The sequence below is a fragment of the Phodopus roborovskii genome, unplaced genomic scaffold, assembly GCF_943737965.1.
Source record: "Phodopus roborovskii unplaced genomic scaffold, PHOROB, whole genome shotgun sequence".
Classification (NCBI taxonomy): Eukaryota; Metazoa; Chordata; class Mammalia; order Rodentia; family Cricetidae; genus Phodopus; species Phodopus roborovskii.
The window spans coordinates 18,924,891-18,949,848 of record NW_026126459.1 but is presented as its reverse complement, the minus strand read 5'-3'; the positions used below and the strand labels follow the sequence as shown (position 1 = coordinate 18,949,848).

Below are 24,958 nucleotides of genomic sequence, written 5' to 3'. Positions count from 1 at the left end.
ACATCTTCAAATGTTGGCTGAGGTTGCTATCTGCTGTTATTTGGAAGCTAAGCATGGTTGTTTCAGGATGACCTTACTCTTGGTTTAAGATCTTAGTAGAGATGGCTGAGAAACTAATCATAGTCACAGTGACCCATCTCCACAAAGTCTCAGGACATTTCCTCATGTTCTGTCATTGAGGATACTAGTCCTACTTGTTAAATAATGGCTTGAAAGTTTTATGGAAGTCTGGTATTGACACAACATCACTTCTCCTACATGCCATTGTTCAAAGCAGTCAAAAATCATCCAAAATTCAAGGGACTAGACTCCACCATAGACAAGAGCAAAGCTCAGAACTGTAACATCACTGACTTTAACTAGCTGTTGACTTGACACAGCTTAGAGTCACCTGAGAAAAGAGACTTAATTGAGAAATTGTTAAGACTGGATTGGCCTGTTGGGGAAATGTCTTGGTTTTTCAATGATGTAGGTCTCAGTCCACTGTGAGTGGCACCATTCCCTAGGAAGGGAGTCTTGGTGTATTAGGAAGCTAGCTAAACATGATCCTGAGTGGTCAAACTCTTGGCTGTGAGTTAGAGGTCCTGCTGCATGGAGTAGCAAGGCCTGCCTCTGAATCCCTGCCTTTTGTTTGAGTTCCTTCAGAGATGGACTGTGTGACCTGGGACTGGAACCCTTATCAACTCTTTCCTCTCCTAAGTTGGTTTTGGTCAGAGAGTTTTTGTCATTGCAATGGAGCCATGGTGACTATCTTCAATAGAAGGCCCGAGGGCTGAACAGAGATCAAGTGAACACACAATAGTTAGTCAGAGTGGAGTGGGACAGGTGTAAGAATCCATACTGAGACCTCCAGGTGGTAAGAGTTATTCTGGTCACATCCATTTCTGAACACTGGTATGTTTTAAAAAGAAAGTGAAGAAATGGAAACCACAAGATGTTGTTCCATTTTAAAACTGTTCACATTAAAATGTGTTTACGTGGAATGACAGAGCATCCCATGATTCCTCACCTCAGATATTCTGACATAGTTGGTATGAAGTGGGGCCCATGACATATCTCTCTCTCTCTCTCTCTCTCTCTCTCTCTCTCTCTCTGGACATTCATGGTAAGTTAGGTGACAATTTCTCGTGTCTGAGATAGATGGGTTAACTTCCACAGTCTGTGTTTATGCAGCCTATTGTGACAGAGGTCGGATTTTCTGTAAAGCTGGGTCTGCAGCTTCAAAAGCCATGTACACACAGTGGATATGGAGCAGTGAGGACGTAGACAGTGCTGGCATTGTGAGACTGAGAATCTGCAGGTTAGAAATAACCTACTTCAATGGAGTCCAAATCCCCTGCACCTTAGTGGATGACATTTTGACCCTGAGATTTTATTATATTGGTCAGTGATTCTCAACCTGTGGGTCGGGTCCACTTTGGCACACTTCTATCTCTAAAAGTGTTTACATTACATCTCATAATAGTAGAAAAATTATTGTCATGGAGTAGCATAATTTTATGGTGTGTGTGTGTGGAACTATATTAATGGTTCACATCATTCGGAAGGTTGAGAACCACTGATATAGGCAGTCAAGCACTCAGAAAAGCCAATGAGAATTTTTTTGTGTATGGAAAGAATACATTTTAATACCTATTAGATTTTTTTATATATACAATAAATGAAGTTTGACTTACTAAAAATTTTATTTTTCACATCATTGGGTTAATACATTACCCAAACAAGTCATAACCAAGTCTTAACTTTTATCTAAAAAGGCAAAAATAGGAGAAACACACTCTTCTCTTCCACTTGGAAAATTCATGAGAAGATTCAGCGTTTCCTGTGTATGTTTATGGTGTTTGATGTTTCAACAACAGATCTCACTGCTACCGGGGTGGGAGTGGACATGGAATGGAGCGTATTAACACTATATAACATAAAAGGAGGCTTGCTGAGCATCCTAGACAATACACAGGATTCTTAAAACTGGGAGACAAGTTAACAACATGAAAGGTGATGATTTTTAAATCTGTAAACTCAAGAAAGCAAAAGAGTCAAAACACACCAGAAACAACTCCCACAGTCATAACCTCTAAAACATATATGAGACACTGTGGGGAAAATCAGAAAATTGGCATTATGCTAGTGCTCGGCTGCTTAGTCTCCTATACCCCTCCAAGACTGAACCATGTTAATATTATCTTTCTCTTAATTCAGGTTAAAAAGGAAAGATCGCTTCACTTTTCTTCTTCTTCCTTTTTTTCCTTGCTTTTAAATTTTAGTTTGATGATGTGCTGGGCTATTGGGATAGATAGTAACGATTTTTATATGAAATTGTTTCCCCCTCAGGCATTGTAAAAAAGACAGTGAAAGGCATTTTTAGAAATATGATCTTAATTTACTTACTTAAAAAAGGAAAGAAGTAATCTGACCTTCAGAGAAAAGTTTAAATTTTTAAATTTAAATTGTGTAAATTTTTCTCTTGAGAATTTTGCTTCCAAATATTTGGTCTTAATCCTGAGCAGTTATATTGTCAAGAGAAGTTAAATTTCCAAGTCAGTTAAGGGGTATTATTAACTGTATTTCTTTCATCTTTATGCATTTATGAATTCTAAAAATTATTTTAGAGCATTCACTTATCCATTTGTTTTAAGGTTTACTGTTTCAGGCACATTGGCCTTCTTAAGATTAAGTTGCAGTAATGTTTCTTTGTATGTTGTAATTCAATTTCACCCTGTAGTGGTATTGAAAATAGTTGAGGCAGTGAGTGATCACAGTGAATACCACTCTGAACATGGACACCAGCTTCATTACAAACAAGAAGGGCACATTTAGATTTTTTCAAATGCAAACTTTCCTGTATATATAGAGATAATTTCTTCTAAGTCCTTCTTATCCTTTTATTTCTGGGATGAAATCACAAATCACCAGCCAGTGTGAAGCTCTTCCAGTAAAGTATGCATTAAAAATTTGTTGAATGACACCCAATCATATAATCTCAATTTAAGGTAGATCTCGCCACTCAGGCTTTTCATTTTAGTATTTAGATATCATTGAACAAGGGATTCTGACACAAGAAAGAAATCCTTGGAAACTGTTTGATTGGTGTCACTGTTTATAAAAGTTCCATTTTTCTTTCTTATCCAAAAGGCGCTGGGATCTGTGAAAATTCTGTTAATCCTAAAAGTTTCTTCTTTGGAGTGGTTATAGTTTTCCATGCATATCTTCAGAGAAAATTAGATTAAAGTGATAGTATTTTCATTTTCAGCACTTTTTAAACAAATCTAAACTGTTAAGCTGTCTTTTTCATCCCTTAAATATTGTTGGGCATATCTCCCTCTGGTTCCCTGAGTGTTAAAGGTACTGATGATGTTTGTTGCCATCTAACTGTGTTAACACCTTTACTGTAACACTCACTTTAAATTCAAAGAATATTTGTTGCAAATATGTAGAAAGCTATAATAAGGCAAAGACTTTGTTGCATTTATAAAATCAAAAATAGCAAAAAAGATATGAATTCATTTGAAATAGGAGTCAAACAAAGGATTTATGTAATTATTTTTTGCAATTAGGAAGGACATCACAGCACTGAGTCTGCACAATACCATTTTGCTCATGCATGCCAACAATCAGGCATGGATGGAAGAGGGTTTCAGGGCAATGGTCAGGCATGGATGGAAGAGAGTCTCAAGGGCTTTCCCCTCATGGTTGCACTGTTTGCTCCTAATCGATTCAGGGAAAAGGTGAGGCATTGTCTTCAGTTGTGGGCCACCGGTGACCACTCACACAGATGGTCTTGGTCAAACGAAATGAGTCACAAAACCAAACCGAAAGCCGTGAATCTGAGAAAAGGGACTGGTGGTGGGCATGACAGAGATTAAAGAGAGTAGAGGGTGTGAGCAATGAGATATGTAATATATATGTATGAAATTGTCAAATAATAAACCTAGTAATTTAGATAACACAGCTTCCAAATGAACAGAAACTGCTTTCTGTCTTTCTTACTTTCTTCTTCTTTAAAATTCTGGACTATTTGCGTTTTTTTTGTTTTTGTTTTTTTTTTTTTTTTTAATTTTTGCCTGTTGTTTATTTTTTAAAGGGAGAGAGAAGGAAGGCATGGAGCTGGATGGATGGAGAGGTGGGAAGATCTGGGAGGATGGGAGACCATGATCAGAATACTTTGTATGAAAAATACTATATTCAATAAAAAAGAAAAAACTATTAAAAGAAACCACAGAGCAGCTTTTCTTGTCCTAGTTTCATTTATCGGAGCATGTTTCTCTTCTAGGTTATGACTTTTGTTCTGAAAAGCATACTTGCATGGAGAACTCTGTCTGCAGGAACCTGAATGACAGGGCTGTGTGCAGCTGCAGAGATGGTTTCAGGGCTCTTCGGGAGGACAATGCCTACTGTGAAGGTAATCCTTATAATGATGTATGGCTTGGCTGGATAAATTTACTGGGATTACTGCATGAAAAATTTATTAATTTCCCAGGTTGTCAAGTTGATGGGCCCATTAAAAGCAGTGAGTTTAATTTGAAGCATATTAATCAGCTAAAAATAATTATCTTTCAAATTAAAGTTTTTCAGCTATCTGCTAATAAGCTAATATGGCTGTTTCTCGAATTAGAACAATGTCTCCACTGTGAAATTGCCTTCTCTTTTTTCATAATTAGATATTCAGGTAGCTCACATATTGACATGATTACTGTGGCTTGCAGTTAGAATTATAGTCAGACTTTTCCAGACTCTGTTGTGTAACAAAGGCAGTCAATTACCAGAAAGATAAAGTATCTACTGCTATCCTTGTCTGCTGCTGTACATTACCTCAATGGTTATATGCATGTACTATGTACTTAGTAAATAGATCCAATGGAGACATATCATGTCTTGCTTATTTGAAAAAATAAAACTGACTAACATCCAAGGTAGTTTGTTATCTCATTACACACAATATAAATACAGAGAGGGGGCCAAGTAGTTTATTTGGCATCAGCTGTGCTCCTGCAGACCTCCAAAGTTCCTGAGACACTGGAATTTACACTTCCCTGGGGCATACATTTAAATCGTTCTCATTAATTCCATGATAAAATGAGAGCACTGATCCAGTAGCACTGGGTAATTGGAGGACTTTGAGGGTTCCAGTCTTACCTCTGCAGCTATCAGTCTCACACCACAGGTCACTGAAGGTAGAAAGTGTGTGATGTCAGCTATTTGTGTTTATCCCTATGAAAACTGGTTAGCCCTGGGAAAACCACCTTGTACCGGTTCCCTTAGAATTGGGCAGATTTTCTCTGTGTGAGTGTTAGCATTGAAAGCTGCCTTTGGATGAAAGTTTTCCTTTCAGTGCTTCTTAGTCAGCCCTAAAGGGACCCTTACATTTCTGCAGAAGGGAAAATTCATGGCTCTCCTCCCCCATTTATAATGTAAATTTATTTGAAGTTCCTCCTTTTAACAAATTTTGGATAAGAAATGGATTTTTACTTGGTGATTCTTTTTCTTACTCAATGTAGAGTTGAATTTTCTCAGAAAAATCATGTATTTTCACCATAATAGCCAAAGTACCCTCATATGTAATGAGCTTGCCTTGTGTTATTAATGTGCATATAAACCCATGATACAAATGCATATGCCTTCTTGAACTTTGATCATACTGTTTTTTTTTCAATTCTTTTGTTGACTGTATTCATTTATATAACAAATATTAGTTAAGCATTCAGTATGTAGCAAGCATTTTTTCCATGCCCTGGGTCTAGAAATGGCCCAGTGAGCAAAATGAGCAAATATTTATGCTTAGGAACTTTGCACATTAGTGGGAGAACAGAGTAAGTTGGTAACCGTGGAGAAGATAAATGCAAGTGCTAGAAAATCAAGGGAAGGAGATGAAACAGATGAGGGGCTGAAAACTGACAAGGGATTCATGTCAGTGGGATGTTCAGGCTTTGAGGGGACTGTCATTCAGGTCTCACAATGATAAGAAACAGACTTGGAAAGACCTGGGACCGTGGTTTCCAACTAGAAGGAACAGCGCTTGGAAAGGTCCTCTGTTGAAACTTACTTGGGATGCTCTAGAAACAAAGAGGATGATGTTATAGTGAAAGCAATGCAGGAGGTTCAGTTGGAGAAATTAGCTGGGGCCAGCACATGTGGGTGGTTTTCAAGGACTTCAGGCTATGGTTTCAAGTAGATATGCTTGTACTTACATGGGACAGATGACAAACTGGGGGCATTGTGGGAGATGAACTGTGTGTTAACAGAGAAAACACAAACGGTATTGTAGCAGCCTGGGTAAAGATGTGGGAGGCCCATTTTAGAAAAGGGACATAGATGGTGATGGGGGGACACCCAATGTGTTTGTTTACCTGTCAGTTTGTATACATTTATATATCTCTGTTTCCATCTTAAATGTACCATGCTGAAAATGCTTTCTAACCTTATGTTCTAGGTCATTTGAAGATTATATGCTCAAAACTTAAGAAAATGATGGAAAGGTGTGGTTAGAGATCTAGAAATTGTTATACTCGAGGGCTACTAATCCTTTTATAATTCTGGCCATTCACAGTGTTGGTCTAGTTAGGGAAATATTTTTTTGTTGTTATTTTGAGGCATGGTCTTATGTATCCCTAGTCTGGCTTTGAACTCCCTATATAACTGAGGAAGACCTTAAACTTCTGATACTATATGTTGCTATCAATCAAAACTCTGAATTTACAGGTATAATCTTGTGATAACACATCTGGTTTATGGAGTACTGGGAATCAAAGCCAGGATCTCCTCCTCCCCCACTGTAAGCAAGCATGATACCAATGCAGATGATATTTGTGGTGTGTGTGCGTGTGTGTGCGTGCGTGTGCGTGCGTGTGTGTGTGTGTGTGTGTGTGTGTATGTGTTTGTATGTGTGATGCTTGCATGCACATATATTTCAGTGCATGTATGGAGGTTAGAGGGCAACTTGCAGGAGTTGGTTCTCTCCTTCCCCTTTGTGGGTTGTACCAACAAGGGCCTTTACTGCCTGAGCCATCTTGCCAGTCCTCATTGACAATATTCTTATCAAATCTGCTTTCTCTAGCAGTCTTGCTTAATTGTTGATTGTTTTGAGTTTTTAGAGCCAATACATATTTTAAATTTTGATGCAGTGTTACATAATACTTATCAGCCCCTGTTTTTCTAGAGCTTTGACCCTGTAAAGAAAATAGATTTTTCATTAAAAGTAAGTGAAGGATAGTTCATAAGTGACATATATTTTACTCCCTAAACCTGTGTGGTTGTTTTAATGGTACAGCTGTAACTGAGGTTATTGATTTTGATTACAGTGTGCCTTTTCAGCACTCTCGCAGCATCAGTAAAGGTTGGCACTAATTTATGCACCTCACATACATTTATTGAATGCTTCTGTTGTCCAAGGTTAGTGCTGAGTGTGAAGCTATATGTGGAGATACATATGGCTGACACTCTCTCAAGCAAGGAAGACAATAAATTTATTACTAAATAACAACCTACTGAAATGTGGCAAGCACCTTGAAAGAGAAATAGATCACCAGGTGTCTTGTCTAGATACGTGTTGGAATTAGGAAAATTTTGTTTGCAGAGTTTAATTCTGAAGTTTGAAGGGTGAGTGAAACCAGCTAGCCTTTAAAGGTACAATGGGAAAGAAGGGGTCTCGTTTATGGAAGAGTCAGGCTTCTTGGTAGAAAGAATTGCTATAGGAGATGAAGGGCAACCACAGGGACAGGTAGACAGGAGGCAGAGAGGCAGAGTCTTGGGGAGTCAAAGGTTTCCATATCCATCTATTCTCCTAGTCGCTATGACAGTGATGCCTGGCTATAGCAATTTAAAGCTCAGGTGGGGGTTCACAGCCCACCAGGCCACTGTGCAGAGGAGGGATGAGTGACAGAAGTTCAGTGTTGGCCAGCAGGAGTGTGGGACAGCTGCCACATGGTGTAGGTAGCTAGGAAGCAGAGACAAGACAAGAAGCAGGCCAGGTTAGGAAACTTCAATTCCTCTCCTATAGATGACTTGCTTACTGCATCTAGCCTCCCCATCTTAAAGGTTCCATAACCTCCCCAAACAGTGACATTTGCCAGAGACAAAGTGCTGCAACATTTGAGCTTTTTAGAGACAATCAATATTCAAACCTTAACAGGTGTTTAGAGACAATCAATATTCAAACCTTAACAGGGGTTCATTGAGGCACAAAGGTCCTGACCATCTTGTTTTAGGTAACTCACTTAAATCATGAGACATATTTGGGGAAGGTGGCATGCTGGAAATGAGCAATGATAAAATGGTAATGGAGAGGTAGATACACACAAGAACATCCATGAAGTAAAGCTGCCTGGTTCTGATGATTGCCTGGTGGAAGCAGATGATGAACGGTGGCGTGGAAGTTCATTGTCTGGTTTCTTGCCAAGAAATAGATGAATGTGCATGTAGCTCGCTTAAGAGAGAGGTTGGAAAAATTGTCTTGGGTTGGTTCTGTTTGTGGCATGTTTGTTTAAATGTGTGTGGATGTGGCATTTAGTTAAGGCTGAATATACAATGTGAGATTCTCAAGTATATAAATGACTCGAGCCCACAGAAGGTATTACTTAGGAATTTGGGGGCAATATTTGAACATTTTCTTGAAAAATAAAATGAAAGGACATCGTGGATAAAATGAAGGATGAAAGAGAAGAGCAGGATGTGCCATAGAACCCAAAGGACATGTAGATTCCAAACAAATGCTGGATGCCCCTTGGTACATTTTCTGTGGCTACAGAAGAATTTACTTTACAAACAACAGAGGTGTGTTTGTCTTGAACTTCTGAGACCTGTGAAGTACCTAGAGCATGGCACTGATACCTGCTCACATTTGATGAAGGTCTTCCTGCATCATGGTATGGCCAAGGGTAAGAAAGAGCAAACATAATCATCCCATTCCAATCTTTATTAAGTCCCTGCTGAAACACGTTGTGCCACCTCTAGGTCCCACCACCTAGCACCATTAACATGTGAGTTTAGAGCATGGATTTTCAACATGTCAGTTTCTGGCAGATACCATCAAGGTGCATCAGATCCTGAGATATTAAGATGAATCCAGAAAGACTGCAAGGCATTCTTGACATTTAAACTGACATATGAGCCTGGAGACATGAGCATCTCTGATTTTGTGGCAGAGTCGATGGTAGAGCCAGTTTGTAGCTTTTAAGAGCATGCTACAGAAGACCCGGATCTCAAGAACAAAGATGGGAAAGGAAGAGATTTAAAGGAGATTGGGTCCAACACTTTGCTTTTGTTCTTTTAAATTATTTCCCTCCTTGTTTTTCACTAAGTTTTATAGTAAATTAGTTGGGGTTTCTACTGCTGTAATAAAACACCATGACCAAAAGCAACTTGGAAAGACAAGGATTTATTTGGCTTTCATGTCCCAGGCTGCAGTCCATAGATAGAGGTCAAGGGAGCAATGTGGAGTCAGGAACTGAAACAGAAAACATAGACCATAGAGGAACTCTGCTTACATCTTGCCCTTCATGGCTTGCTCAGCTTTCCTTATACAACTCAGGGCCACCAGCCCAGGGGTGGCATCACCCTGGCGGGCTGATCCTGCTCACATCAATCATTTGCCTATAGATCAATATGATGGAGGTATTTTCTCAACTGAGATTCCTTTAAGCAGAAAATTGTATTGGATATCAAGTTGACAAACAACCAAACCACAACAGGACATACCACTAATGAGATACAATTAGGATTTTTATGACCTTACAGCTTTTCCAGCCTTTAGATACAAAAGAACTAAGAACTAAAATACTTGAAAATATGTTGGTATTTTTAGTCTCTTTTGAACTCTTTCTTTACATGTTCTCCCTTTTGAATTTATATATTTATCTCTACCCGGTCCCTTTTGCTTGTCTCCTGTGAGTTCTTACTATGCTTTTAAGCCCTCTTCCTCTCCCTTTCATTTCATCTCTTACCAGTTTATCCTGATCTCTAAAAGCTATCCAAAATGCAGCTGGGGGCTGTGCTTTTAGAATGTGTCTCTGCAGCATGCCAGTTTTCATTCTCAATTGGAGATTGTTGAACCTCCTGGTGCTTCGATGAGATTTTCATTTTCACCTTTGATGGCCATGTTGGAGTTCTGGCTCAGTGTTTCCAGAACTCACCCAGGAAGTTTCTCTTCAGTGCTGTCAGTCCTAGAAATTACAGCCATATCTATCCATTAGGGTTATAATGAAGAAGCTGTTTTTTGGATGTGTTGGGCTCAGTCTTTAACATTCTACTGTCAATTTTGTTTGGTTTTGTTTATGTGTATGTGTGAAAGGGGGTATCTGCTACTTAGGTAATAATAATTATAAGTAATAATAATAACAATAATAAAATACTTATTTTAAACCTAAAAATCCAATTTGTGCTGCCCATGTCTTCTCAGGTGTGTGTCCTCCCACTGAATCTTTGTGGTCTACTTATTAAGGGTCACACTCTTAAAGAAAATTGACTTTCTCCCCCTGCCAGCAGCTATCAACTGCCAACTCCTCAGCTTGGATGGAATTTTGTGCTCACCTCCCCTGACTGTGCTGGGATTTTCTAGCTTGATCTTTTACAGATCAAGTACTTGTTGTCACAACCACCATGAGATCATGGAAGAAACTGCCCTATGTGTCCAGCGATACTATTTCCTTGTTACCACTTCTGGCTTTTGGCCTCTCCACCCCATCTTCTGAAGCGATCCCTGCACCTTATAATCTCTTTGGTAATTGAGAAAGCTGAAGAGCTTGGGGCCCCAAGTGACTTGCCCCAAATCCTTTTCCCAGATAGCAATCAGTTAATCCAGGCTCCAAACTCATGCCACCTGCACTGTTCTCAATCTCTGTTTTGCTGGGTTTTTTCCTTTTACCATTTTTAATTTGCTTATTAGATACCTTACCTAATTCAGTTCTTTGTGAAGATATTCTAATGTAGCTATGTTAAATTTTTAAAATTCCAATGTAATAATAAATTTGCAGTTCTATAGTGAAACAGCTCCTTGGAATAAGAGATATGGTAACAGGTCTATGTGATATCTCTTTCTCCTCTTCTATCTTTTCTTTCTCTCAGTTCATCCCTTCCCTCCTTTTTGTTTCTTCTTCCTCATTTCTCCTTCCCTCTCTTTTTCTTCCTTTCCCTTCCTTCCTTCCTTCCTCCTCTCTTCCTTCCCCATCTCTTTCTTCCTTCTTCCTTTATCCCCTGTTTCTCAGCTACTTGCCATCTCAAAGCTAACTCTCTTAGTTATGAATTCCTGACTCAGGCAATACCAGCATATAATTAACTATAGAATGTAGAGGCAACTGAGTTGATTCATCTAAGAATAAACAGAGCTAGGGCCCTGAAGAGTTTCTCTATAGGGAGGAAAATACAGAATGAGCAGAATTCTTTGATGGCAAAGGAAGCCCAAGAACCCTTGCTGGAACTAATGAGAGACTTGCTAATTCAGCTGGGATGAATGGTACACAGAACTTAAGCCCTATGGGATTAATTAGGGACTTCTAACAGATATGGCAGTTTTCAAAGGTGTAGCTAATGGTACATTCTCTATGGTTTGTTAGGATACTGTTTCTCTAAAAAAAAAAAAAAAAAAAAGTTCAAGGATGCTGAGTGGTCTAGATTTTACATATAAACAGAAGCAGTGTGATTTCTTATGAGGGATTAACTGGTAAAGCTCTGGAAGTGAACAAGTCCCAGGGTCTGCAGCTGGTAAACTACCAGCCAGGGGAGCTACCAATTCTACTGTTGCAATCTGAGTTCAAAGCCAAAGATCCCAAAGAGCTTGTCTTAGAACCATTTCCCCAAGGACAGGAGACAGACAGGGGAAGCATCCCTTTTCTCAGCCTTCATCGGTTTGGAGGAGGTTTGCACACATGAGGGAGGGAAAGGAGAGGTCTTATAAATTAATACATTCCAAGAACCTTTATCTCATGGTCAAAAGGATGTTACGTTAAACATAGAAGTGGGTAATGAGTAGCTGTTAAGAGGAATACACCAGTTTGTGTGGCCCTCGATCTACAGTATTCCAACTGTCTACAAAGTCCATAATCACCTTGTAGAACCTTTAACACATGCTTGTCTTCTTCCTGGGAACTTAAGTTCAATGTGGAAGTTATGAAAATAACTAAATTTGAACTTCTCAGCAACTTTTCTTGACTTTTTGTTTCCTCCCTTTCACATGCAATTTTCTCTACCTTAAAAGCAGTTTCCATTCATTCATAAACTTGACCACTATTAACAAATTAACATCTGAAGAGAGAAAGGAGTTTTTGATTGTAATTTTAAATTTTAAGTGCATTTCTCTCCTTTAAAAAAATGAAGACATATTTTTAAACTCAAACTTGATAACAATAAAGGTTTTTCCTGAATTTCTTCTTAGGCATGGTTTCTCTAAGCCAGTAGAAGAAGCATGAATCAAATACCCTTTGAACCAGTGTGATTCTCCAGTTGGGCAGTGTCTACCCCTAGGCGTGCACTGCTCACTAATTATGCATATTTGATCTCACTGGAGTTCATGATTGCTCCAGATGCTACATAGAGAAGAAATGAGGACTTCTGTTATCAATAGTGATTAGCTGTTACATAGAGCACTTTGTTCTCACTGTGGCAGGTCTACAAGCTCTTGGAAATTTGTTTTATGATTGGTTTATCTCATTGGGCTTAATATGGAGAAGCTTTGTTTAGCACCCATTTATTCTTAGTAATTCTTAAGAACATATTATGTACTAGGCATTAGGTTATCAAATGGTGGCACTAGAGCAATGGGAAGCAGAAAAAAAGAAAAGGCCTGGTGTGACCTTAGGCTGGACCATGTTTATTCATGGCCAGGGAGCATCTTTCTCACCCATGTGTGAGGACTGTCAAAATGCCTACAGAGGAAAATGGGATGCAGCCCGTTATAAGGATGGAAATGACTTCTGTAGTCCACAAGGGAAGCTGGGAAATGTAGTCTTTCATTAGGAAACTATCACTAGACATAGAGTACCTGGTAGTCACACAGACATGAGCTTCTGTTTCATGGAGGCAAATTTTCAGGAGAGCTAACATTTATGACATATACCCATTTTACATCTACTGTTGAAAATGAGAATTGTAAGAGTTGATTCAGTGCCACATTAAAAAGTACTCCTGTTTTTCTATTCCTGGCAGTTTTGTTTAAAAAACAAATAAACCTTGGTATTAGGTAGTCAATACAGGGCTCAAGAACCAGCGATGTAAGGCATTACCTGGGGGCTTGTTAGAAACATGGGATGCTGTACTTTCTCTCTGACTCCTGAATCAAAATCTGCATAGTAACAAGATCTCCAGGTGATTTTCTCCCATGCACAAAAATTGGAAAACATGGCTTTAAAACATGGAATACATTGATTTATCACCTTAACATATAGGTAGCTCTCCAGCACTTTCCATCCATCTGCTAAACCACAGAGGACTTTTAGCATCCACTCCGTTTATTCTCATCAGTATCACTATACACTTTGGTTTCTAACCTTGTTTGCTAAGAGTGGGGCTTAACCTGTGTGGGGATCATTGCTTACCCTGCCAACAGAGGCACATTCCTGGACACAGACCTTATTCTCCTTATCAGGGTTAGCCATGAGGCTCAGCATTTTCACAGGTTTCCCAAATGATACCAATGCATACAAAAGCTTTAAAACAGCAATTTTGGGTGAGTTCTGTATCTATATTTTTCTAAGGATGGATTTTGAAAACAAAGTCATCATTTCTGAGTCTTCAGTTGATTTGTGCTTCCTAGGAAGATGAATTACTCAAACTTACATAGCTTAATGGTTTCACTTTAAACCAGATATTTCACTTGAACTATGGACATTTTGGTCTGGAAAATTCTTTGTGGCAGGTTTGCTATGTGACTGTGGTTGTTTAGCAGCAGATCTGGTCTCTAGCCCTGGAAATCAGTAGCTCCTGCAGTGACCTGCAATCCCCTCTGTGATATCCAGAAATGTCTCCAGACTTCACACATTTCCCTGAGGGACTAAAGTTCCATCAGTTGACTCCCAGTGTCTGTTTCCATCATTTGATTTTTCTTGGGGGATTTTAGTTATATGCAAAGGTGAAGGAAGAAGCATATGAGGGCTGCAGGGGCTCCTAGGGCTACATTGAATACTCTGTGATGGGAATCACAATGTAATTATGGGGAAAATGAAAAACACACAAGAGAGACAATCCAGACTAGAATACAAACGTGAGAGAGAACATGCACTGTTTGTCTTTCTGGGTCTGAGTTACTTCCCTCTGTATGATTGCTTTTTCAACTCAAACCATTTATCTGCAAATTTCATAACTTCAATTCTCTTTATAGCTGGGTAATATATCAGAAGAAATTTGAGTATTTAGTAGACAAATGCACATCACAAATTTATGCAGATAAAATTAACATCTTGCCATTTTTGACAAATGGATCCGGTTCTGATGTTGTTTGTTGTTCAAGACTTCTTTTTATTCCTGTTAGTTAGGAGCTTGTGTGGAGTACTTAATGTCTCATCCTGTTTGTTGATTAATAAGGAGAATTTCTTTCATGAGGTTTTTAGAGAAGAAAGTTGACTATAACTAATTTTAGAAAAACCCTTTCCAGGAAAATAAATTATTTGTTAAAGCTTGTCATTGAACTTATGTTTTTATATTTACTTACCACTGAAATTGTGCAACATCTTGATTTTTGGAACTAATGGGAAGTTGACAAGATATTCTTCTTAGAGCTTAGAAGATAATATTAGCTCATACATGAAGCCAATTTTACTAAGATCATTGCCTTTTCAGTAACTTACTACAGATTGTTTCTATAGCCACAGTACTGTGTCAAACTTCCTTTTGGTCTAGATAATATTCTAATTAGTTATTAGTTAGAGAGTATATATATATATAATTTGTTCATTTTTGTGAATTCTATGACAAATCTTTGACTGTTATCTCAGGGATTCATTTTTGCATATGTGTGTGCATGTGTAAATTAGTAGCAAATTAAAATACCTGGTAATTACCTATGCATATTTTTGTTTACTAAAATTAGAGAGAGCAAGTCTGGCTACAATTTAGCAATTCATTTTCAAGAAAACACGTGCAGCTGTATTATATAAAGAGTCATTCATTGTTTTTTCTATTATAGAAATTATTATAGAAATGCAAATTACTAGAGAGATAAAAAGCTTTTCCTAGAATAGAATCCATTTGAAGTGACATATAAGGCACATATGACTAATAATTTTAAAAATTAACTTATAGGAAAAGAATTTTTGCAGTGCTATTAAGTTGCAGAGAGATATTAAATTATAAATGCCATCTTCCCTTCAAAGCAACCCAAGTCATATGTCCTATGTACATTTTTTTCAACATGCTAGAGGCTAATTAACTGTTGGTTGCTGGAAATGTAATATCCTTTTTAAAATTCTCTTCCTCTCTTTATCCATCTGTTCTCAAAAAAGAATCAAATTTAACAAATAGTATGGTTATTGTATTCCCCAGGACATCTGTTAATAAAAAAGGGGTTGAGGGTGAGGGTCAGTGCTGGGGCATGGCCAATGACAGGAAAATAATGAAGCTCAAAGTGACTACAGGTTGTACAAATAAACTGATTCAGTGGTCCTGAGGCAATAGTGGTATTTGTTGCCAGATGACAGGAGACAAGATGGTTGATGTGTCATATTAGTGTCAGTGTCAGTTTCAGTATTTATGTCACATATAGAACTAGGAACAAGTTTTGAGTGACAAGAACTGGATCCCAGGTAGCAGATAAATGAATGCTTCAGATAAGATCAAGAGGTTTGAGTTGTACGGCAGAGAGGGCACAAGCTTGATTAGGCCAGTGACTATTCCACAGCAAAGGAATCCTCTGTGTTTCGGTACAGGGACAGTTAGGAGACTGGAGCTTCCTTTAATGAAGCAGACAGGGCATGATGAGTCTAAATTCTATCTCTTATTCATTGGTGTGATATAAAAACAGACCGCTGGTATTTTAATAATACATAAGAATATATTCATTTTTTTTCCTGCTAATCACAAAACTACCTTAATTCTATATTAACTGCACTCCAAATAATTGCCCTTTCTTATGGAGGATGGTCTCTGAATGAAAGTGTGTTTTTAAATTAAAGAACATACATGTTCATACCTCAGATAGAAATGTGGCAAAATAGGAACACAGCTCAGTTGCTGCCCATGCATGCTGATTTGTTGGGCAGCCATAGCTCCCAAATGACACTAAAATTTGAGTAAAATTGCCAAATTTAGCAATGCTATTCGGTCAATAATTTATGTCTAAATGAGCCAGTGGGAATTAGAGTGTCTCCATATTGTTTAATAAAAGCATTAATCTAATGTTTTCATTAATTTAATAACTCCAAATATATAGTAGTTTTATATGTGTGTGTATGTATATATTTGTTAAATCAGTTTTTATTATTTAAAAATAAAGACATGCCTTCTTGGAGAGAATATTCTTGAACTTGATGAATTTTCAAATTCAGTGTAACAAGGCAATGATTCAAACAAGCCCTTCTGTCCCCTAATTTCAAGCAAGTTGGATTTAGTCAAGGCAGCAACTAACACATCACAAAATGACACATACAGAAAATACAGGAGTAGAGACGGTTGGAAACCCCATGACAAAGAGGTCAGGGAAGTGACTATGGGGGAACATGGACTTCCTGTCAGCCTGGCAATGAGAATCCAGTTTAAAATGGCAGAGAATAGCTAGAGAAAAGAACAAAGGGGGCAGGGGGCTTGCTTTTGGGATTCTCTGCAACAGGAGGCTCTGTCCAGGAGTTAGTGTACTGAACTTGAAGAGAGGACCAAACTGTGGAGGAACCATGGGTAGTCATGGGTGATTCCATTCCAAATTTACTGTCACTAACTTGTAAATATCATTTGAGGAACTTCTTAACATGACCTGGATTCCTTGGCTGGGAAAGCAGAGCTTTCTGTTGCCTCTAGGTCACAAGATTGCCATGATAGTATTTAATGAATATAGCATATACTAGCAAAAACAACAACACAAATTTCAGTTGTGGTCCACACACCTTGATACTCACGCTGGCTGATTCTGCCCTAAGCTTGGTAATAGAATTTTATGCCCTGCCTTAGTTTACTTCTTTTCTGACAAAGGATATTTCAAACCTTCACCATCCCCTGGGGCAGGCCATTCTCTTACTCTCAGTGAATAGCTTCTCTGTCAATGAAACAGAGATAGATAGTACCTCCCTCAGGCTCCTGCTTCTATTCCAGTCATCCACATCATTGATCCCCACCCTTTCGTCCTTCCTAGTTTTAGCTGAACGGAAACCCTTTGGACCTCTCTAAGAACCACACCACATCCCTTTACATCTTCAGAGGAGACTTGGTTGAATCACTGTACCCTCAAACTCAGCTTCCTGCTTCTCTGAGTCCTCCCCACCAGCATTTTAATGTGTCTGCTTCTCTTTCCTCCACAGCCACTCCAGCTTTTGTCATCACTTCTCTTTGCACTTCCTGAATATGCTTTCTTAAATTTTTGTACTATTCCTACTGCCTTTATTTCTCTATACTAGAATTCTCCTTTATCTACATCAGTCTAGACATTTTTTATCCCATAACCCCCACAAACCAGTCTTACTAGGGGTCCCACTAGCTTCTGTATTGTTAGAACAGATACCTGTTACTCGATATCTTGCTTGGCTTCTAGGTAGTATTTAATTTTCTTGGCCACTCCTTCCTTCAAACATTTATTTATGTTGTCTCGGTGATACCGCTGTCTATGGGTTTAAGTTTTGAGATGTAAAAATATAATCCACAATTTAAGTAGGAAAGGAATATGTTGGAGAATATTAGGTAGCTTCTAATATGTGAGAGGGTGATCTTAAAAGATGTTCAGACAAGATGTCTTGCATCTTGTTTGTGTACCAGCCCTGGTGCCTTTCCTTTATGTACCACATAGATATTGTACCCTGTTCCATGGTGACATAAAGAATGGACCCTGAGGCTGGTGCTCCCCACTAATATGTTGACTGACTTCTCCACTATCGTTGCTAGATGAGTTTTCTGTCTTCTTTAACTGTGCAGTTATCTTTTGAATTATAATTTTATACAAGTAACCCTGGCTAGTAGCTCAAGTTCATAGGCCCTGTGCTGTTTAGGTTTGTGTAAGCATGGCAAAAGCTAGTGAGCATTGTCTGAGAAGAGAACCCTGGGTGAGAAAATACCCCCCCCCATCAGCGTGGTCTCTAGGCAAGTCTGTGGGACATTTTCTTCATTAGTGATTGATGTGGGAGGGCCCAGCCCACTGTGGGGAACATCACCCACAAGCCAGTGGTCCTGGCAGGTATAAGAATGTGATCCTGGGACAAGCCATAGCAGCATTCCATGGTCTCTGTTTCAGTTTCTGCCTTCCGATTCCTGCTTTGACTTCTTGCCATGCATTCCCTTCATAAAGGACTGTGAGCTATAAACTGGAATAAACACATTCTATCTGGAGTTGCTTTTGGTCATGTGTTTATCATAGCAATAGAAAGCCTGGCTGAGACAGGCCTATTCACCGTTTCCTAAGGATACTGAAAATCTATGCTGTGACTTTCACTTTGGTAGAAAGACATTTACAGATTTAAAAAATGTGTTGAGAAGGTAGTGCTGCTGGTCCAGCGGTTTTCCTGTTGTCTGCTTGATCCTTATCCATCTCTACTTTGTCTTTGAGAGTCTGAGTTCCTCAGAGTTCCCTCAGAGCATTTCCTCCTCATTCATGCCTTCTTCCTCAGTGATGCTTCTTCCTAGGATATGCCTTCAATTACTGCTACATAGCTTGTGACTCCCAAAGTTTGAGCTCCAGACCAGTTCTCCCTCCTGAGTAAGATGTGCGCCCACATTGTCATTGGACATACCTGCACGGATGTGGTATAAGCAACTCAAATCCAGCAATCTAAAACCATGCTCTCGATAATGTATTTCTCTACTTCTTTCCCAGACTAGATGCACTAAGTTATGAGCTGAGGAAGGAAGGGTTTATCCCAGAGAACTTCTCAGCCTCATTTCCAGGCAGCCACCCAGTTCCTAAGTGCAGGCAATTTTACTATGCGCGCGCGTGTGTGTGTGTGTGTGTGTGTGTGTGTGTGTGTGTGTGTGTGTGTGTCTGCCAATTTTCCTCCACTTTATGGGCAGTGAAGCCAGGAATTGAACCCACTAAGTAGACTTCCTCTTCACATTTTAGCACACATGCACACATGCACACATGCATGCAAGCTCTGGCTTATATATAGGCACTGATACTACCTGGAAGGCTGCACAAGAAATTGATAACAGTAGTTGTGTTATGGCTTAGAAAATGGGAAAAGTAAAAAAGAAAAAAAAAAAGAAAGAAATGGGAAAAGTGAGTGTCTGAGGGTCATATTTGCCTTCATCTGCCATGCATTAGACCTTTTATACTTCATAGCACATGTACATGGCATGTTTATGTCATTATGAAATTTCTTAGATAATCTACAATAAAGGATAGCATTGGACTTTCATTGGCATTACAGGATCTTCACACTACTCCATGGGCCTCAGTCAATACCCACCAGCTTCGCCCAGAGCCCAGTGGTGCACAGAGTTCCCTTCTGCAAAAGCTCTCTTCTTTCCCCTTTCTCCAGGTTAACTGACCTTCTGTTAGTCTTATTCTTAAGTGTCCATTCTCCTTGTCTGCAAGACTATCCATATCAAACAGTATTGTGATTTATTGTTCTATGTGTCTTTTATCAGAAAAACCCAGTCAGACCCTTCAAGTACTGATACATCATCTGTCTTACTAGAGCTTTTTGCTGATGTGGCCACAATTAGTATTTTGGATGTAGGGAAAGTCACGAAATCCCAGTGGGTGAAGTACTCTTGACAGTGAGCCCCAACTTTTGAATATTCTCCCTTTTAACTTCCTCCATATGCATTCTTTTATAATTCTTTCTTATTCTTCCCTCAAATTTTACTGCTCTCTCTCATCCCAAGCCCTAGAATAATATGTTCAATTAAAAGGAACAAGAAAGCTAACTCAATGCCAGAGTTCTCATTCTTGTGGAATGTACCATGACATTTGTAATGAGTGGATGGCTGTAAAAAATGAATAAAGCCAATTTGTGAGCACTGTTTTGAGGTGACAAATGAAATCTTGTATGGCGCAAACTATGTTTTAATCTGCACTCAGGTGGATATGGTTGTTAATATATAAGAATTGCCTTGGTAAAGAACCTCGTTGATGCCACTGACTTTGTCACATAGGATGCTGGCAGCTCCCTTCATGGCAACTGATTTGTAAATGGCACTTTGTTCTGTGCTAATCTCCTACTGAATAACTACTTAGACTTGCAAATTTTATATTTCTAAAAACACTCTTATCTCTCCAAATGTTGCTCTCAAGTCTCATTGCAGATTCGGGTTCCTCAGAACTTAGTCCCTTTCTGGTTTGTGAATTATGCTGATGATCTGTCTCCAGATTTGTGCAGTTGGTATTTACAGCAGCCAAGCCCTGGCCTAGCAATGACCTATGCTGCTCAGTGGAGTCTCAGAAGTCAGCTGCAGTATCCAAGACTGTATTGCCTGAGCAAGAAGCCCTTGGTGCTTCTTTAAATTTCTACATGATGCTTTTGCAAGATGAGGTTGAGATAAATGCTTTTACTTTAGAAATGCAACACAGTTTAGAGAAAGAACAGAGCTCCTGGCATTCGAGGGAGAAGGCAGGGTGGCAGGGGACTGGGGTGGGGTGGGAAAAAGTAGGGGTGGGTAAAGGTGATGCTTAAATGCTCACTTCTTCCAGGTTTAATCCAGAAACAAGTCCACAGGCCAGAAAGGACATTCATTTTGGACCTCAATATGGACATGCTATTTCTGTAGATCCCACTCTTTAACTTTGTAAAGTTTGTTCAGATGGGATGATTAAAAAACACATACATGGTCCTATGACTTTGTCCTTTCAACTACTTCTATTTCACATGGAGGACAGGTGAATTCTTCCATGTGGCCCACAGCCCTTGAGATCTGAGCATTCCTCCTCTTTGTCTCTAGCTTCCCTTGCCTGTCTCTTGGATCATAAATTACTCCAGTTAAGTTATATAATTTATGAAGTTCATCTCAGCTAGACAAGTCCATGTTTCTGAATAATTAGAAATTAAATTCAGCTTAAAGATAGAAAAGGGAAATTATAAATTTCTCACTTCTAAAATAGACCAGCTTAAAGTTCCCAGGCCCAAGAGAAATCTCCAAATATAAGAAACAGGGTTTACCTCTGCATTTTAGTTTTGTGGAATATACTTCCTATCTTATAAAACTTCAGAGAAGCAGAAACCACTTCAACCATATGGGTCACTTTCTTTATGTTAGATCTGGAACCCTGAAAAAGGGGCACCAACTTGAAAATCAACCCATGATGATGCTTGAGAAATGAGCTGACTGTTGTGTTGGCAACAGATGCCATTCCGGGCTCCCACTCAACTGAGTGTCAGTAGTCATGCAAGACTGACATGAGGGTGTGTGTGTTTGTTCCTTCTGCAGAAAACCACATGCCCAGGGAATGGCTGGACCCATCCTAGGAATGAAGTGGGGTCACTGGCTAATGAATCCTCAGGTCAGGCCAGGATGTATGACCATACTTCCCCTTTGACCTTTTAGGGTAACGCCGCGAGAGTTTCATTAATTCACCCAACACATATATAGCTGGGGCTAGCCCATATGCTGGCTAAGTTCTGTGTTCTCAAGTCTTATATTCCACTGAAAATGGTACTGATGTCTCATCGTACCACATCGTACAGCATATACTTGCAGATACTGTTAAAAACTAGAGAGACTGAGCCAGGAGGGTCACTTTAAATTTTGCAGTGACTTAAATCTAAGATTTTCATTAAATTATTATGAAAAAAAATCATATATTATTCTTCACATTTGTAGCTATTTAGCACACCATCATACTATCCACATTTCCATTTATTTCCACATTGCACTCTCTTGTTGCCTGTGCTATCTGTCCCATGCCTGCACTCTACAGCATCTAGCTCACCTCTAGACACTATGGACATCACTTGCACAGCAGCCCTTCCAGCATCATAGGAATCTTTCACCTGAAGCCAACCTCGCCTCAAAACCCACCTCTAACCTGGCCACACCATTAACTCTTCTTTGATTCCCTTCCCTCACAGGATTGTTTAAAAATGGTATCAAGCATATAGGACCTTTCGCTGTTAGTCTCACCCTAAGGTGAGAAAACTCAGATATGAAATCATTTATATTGCCAAGTATACATTCTTAAGTACACTAACAAGTGCTAGGAACATACCCTGCATTTCTAGGAAGGGGGCTCATTGCTCCCTATTCAGTGCACACTGCCCAGATTTCTCTTTTGTACTATGCAGCAGTCATAACATTAGATTTACTTATGTTGGCATTTTTCAGCCAAAACTTATCTTTGTCATCAAATGCAGTATCTGGAACACAGTGCATGACCATTTTATGCTCAGTGAATAAAAATAAATATTAAAGATAAACAGCTATCGGAGAGGATGGGATTTGCTGATGTGCACTTTGAAGGGAAAGTAAACTTTCAGTAAGATAGACCTAAAAACTAGTGGAACATGCTAGACTCTGTTGCTGAGGAACCATGGACTTCGTTCAGAGACAATACTCTCTAGAATTCTGCTTACAAAGTGCTAGTGTCAAGAGACATCTAATTGCATGAGATAATAATAACTGGATACAGTTTTCTTGGTCTGTAAGTCCATAGATGGCAGCTTGTGTGTGCATGTGCTTGTGGGGTACATATCCATGTGTGTATACATACATGTAGAGGCCCAAACTTCACCCAGGATGTCACTCCTCAGAAACTATCTCCTTTATTTGCTTGTTCATTTGACACTGGCTGCGTCCCTAGCCTAGGACTCAAGTGTTTAAGCTAGGGTGGCTGGCCAGTGAACCCCAAGGATCCACCTGTCTCTGCTTCACTGGTTCTGGGATTACAGGAATTTGTCCATCATGTCTGGGTTGTTCATTTGTTTGAATTTTACTGGGGCTATGGGAACTGATGCTTCATGCTTACAGAGTAAGCACTTTAGCTGCTGGAGTGTCTTCCCAGCCCCCAGAGTCTGGGCTTTAACTTTCTTGATATTGAATTTTGGAAAAGGCAGTAAGATCTACATTGTTGAGCAACGAATGTTCCTTTTTTAGGCTCAGGCATGCCTAGTTACTGTTTGAGTATTTCAAATTGTCAGCCTATTCTGACTACAGTTCTTTCTTCTTAGCAGAAGTCATGCCTTTGTGGCCACTTCCAATATTAATACATAAACCCAGCTTTGTTTGGCTTCCTCTAAAGGCAGGATGTAAGGGATGAACCAAGGCACAAGGCATGTCCTGTTCACAGTGCTGATGGGAGGTTAGTATTTTCCCCTTCTCCCTCAGGAGTCTACCCCAAGCTCTGAGCATGCCTCTTGATAGCTTTTGAACACAGACCCAACATCTTTGTGAGCTCAAAATTGAGGTTCCTAAATGGTTGGGATTAAATAAACTGCCTGGTTTCGCTTTATGAACCTGTATTGAAACACTGCGTTTTATTTAGCCCTATGATATCTTCAAAGGGAAGAACCCACAAAGGGAAATGGGACAGGTCAGGGTCTCCCATTTCTGATTGCTGTACATTCCAGAAGCATCAGCAGTGATGGAAGATAGGTCAGTTATCCCTTGCACAAATTACTCCAATTTATGCTGATAACTGACATTCTCAACCCTGTGTGACTATACTAGGATCATGTTAACAAAAGTAATCTTTTTTGGGTGGGGGTTTGAGGCAGGGTTTCTCTGTGGCTTGGAGCTGTCCTGGAACTCACTCTGTAAACCAGGCTGGACTCCAACTCACAGAGATCTGCCTGCCTCTGCCTCCCTAGTGCTGGGATTAAAGGCATGAGCCACCAAAAATTATCTTAATTCACAGTCTGTTCTGCACACTATGAATTTTGGTATAATCAGAGTTCATGATGCTTTAAGTGTTCTCTGGATGGCTCACAGGTGCTTCAAGGTGTCATTTGTCAGGGTTTGTAGCAAGTTCTCTGGGAATGGGCTTTTTCTGTAGGAGGCTGTCTATGGAGAGAGCTGTAGAACTGTATTGGAGCCAGGATCTGTACAGTCTTGCTGTGACCACTGAAGATGTTGCCCTGTCTCTTCCAGAGCTGCACTTGTTTGTGGAGATGCCAGGTGTTCACCATGAAGTTCATCCACAAACTTAAGCTTGAACTTCAGCTATGTTTGTATATTTTGTTTAGTTTTGTTTTTATTAGTAACATTTACCTTTATAGCACCTCTCATAGGAGTTAAGTTATTCATCCACTGATCAAGTTAAGTACTCTGATAATCCTATATGATTCCCTTAATGATCTCAAGAGCCTCACAAACGGGTTCTCACCACATTTTCTCCCACTATTTAGTAGGTAATTTCAGACTGTAACACTTGCAATTCTAACCAGTAGAAAGATTCAGAAGTAGCATAGAATAAGGAATAGTATTCTAGAAAATATATTTATATATATGACCTTTATATATAGCATAAGTTCTGCTCTCTCCCTCCATATATGATATAATCACACACACACACACACACACACACACACACACACACACACACACACGCCAGAACTCTGACTTTACATAGTGCTGGGACTAGAACTTGTCTCCTCATGTCTGTGCATTAGGTATTTTCTTGACTGACCCATCTCCTCAGTTCAAAATGAAGGTTCTAAATCACAAGTATTAAGTGAGTGCTTTAGGTTCCAGGTAGAGAGGTACAATTAAATAAGGAGGTTTTATTCTTAAAATTCACATCCTTCACTGCTTTATTTCTTCTTCTTTTTTGTCTTGTTTTATTTGTTTGTTTATTGTTTTCATGATAGGGTTTCTCTTTGTAGCCTGGGAGCCTATCCTATTCTGACACTTTCTCTGTAGATCAGGCTGGCCTCAAACTCACAGAGATCTGCCTGCGTCTATCCTCCGAGTT

The 24,958-nt window shown here is 39.3% G+C and overlaps 1 protein-coding gene across 2 annotated transcripts in view; it reads left to right on the top strand.

Annotated features, from left to right (window-relative positions):
• The window catches only part of Nell2 (neural EGFL like 2), a 260,369-nt gene that overhangs the window by 115,757 nt on the left and 119,654 nt on the right, over positions 1 to 24,958 (top strand). For both annotated transcript variants that reach the window (XM_051189737.1, XM_051189735.1), the window contains exon 13: positions 4,271 to 4,399. In XM_051189737.1, the coding sequence (XP_051045694.1) occupies positions 4,271 to 4,399 (129 nt within the window). The remainder of the gene's footprint in view (positions 1 to 4,270; positions 4,400 to 24,958) is intronic.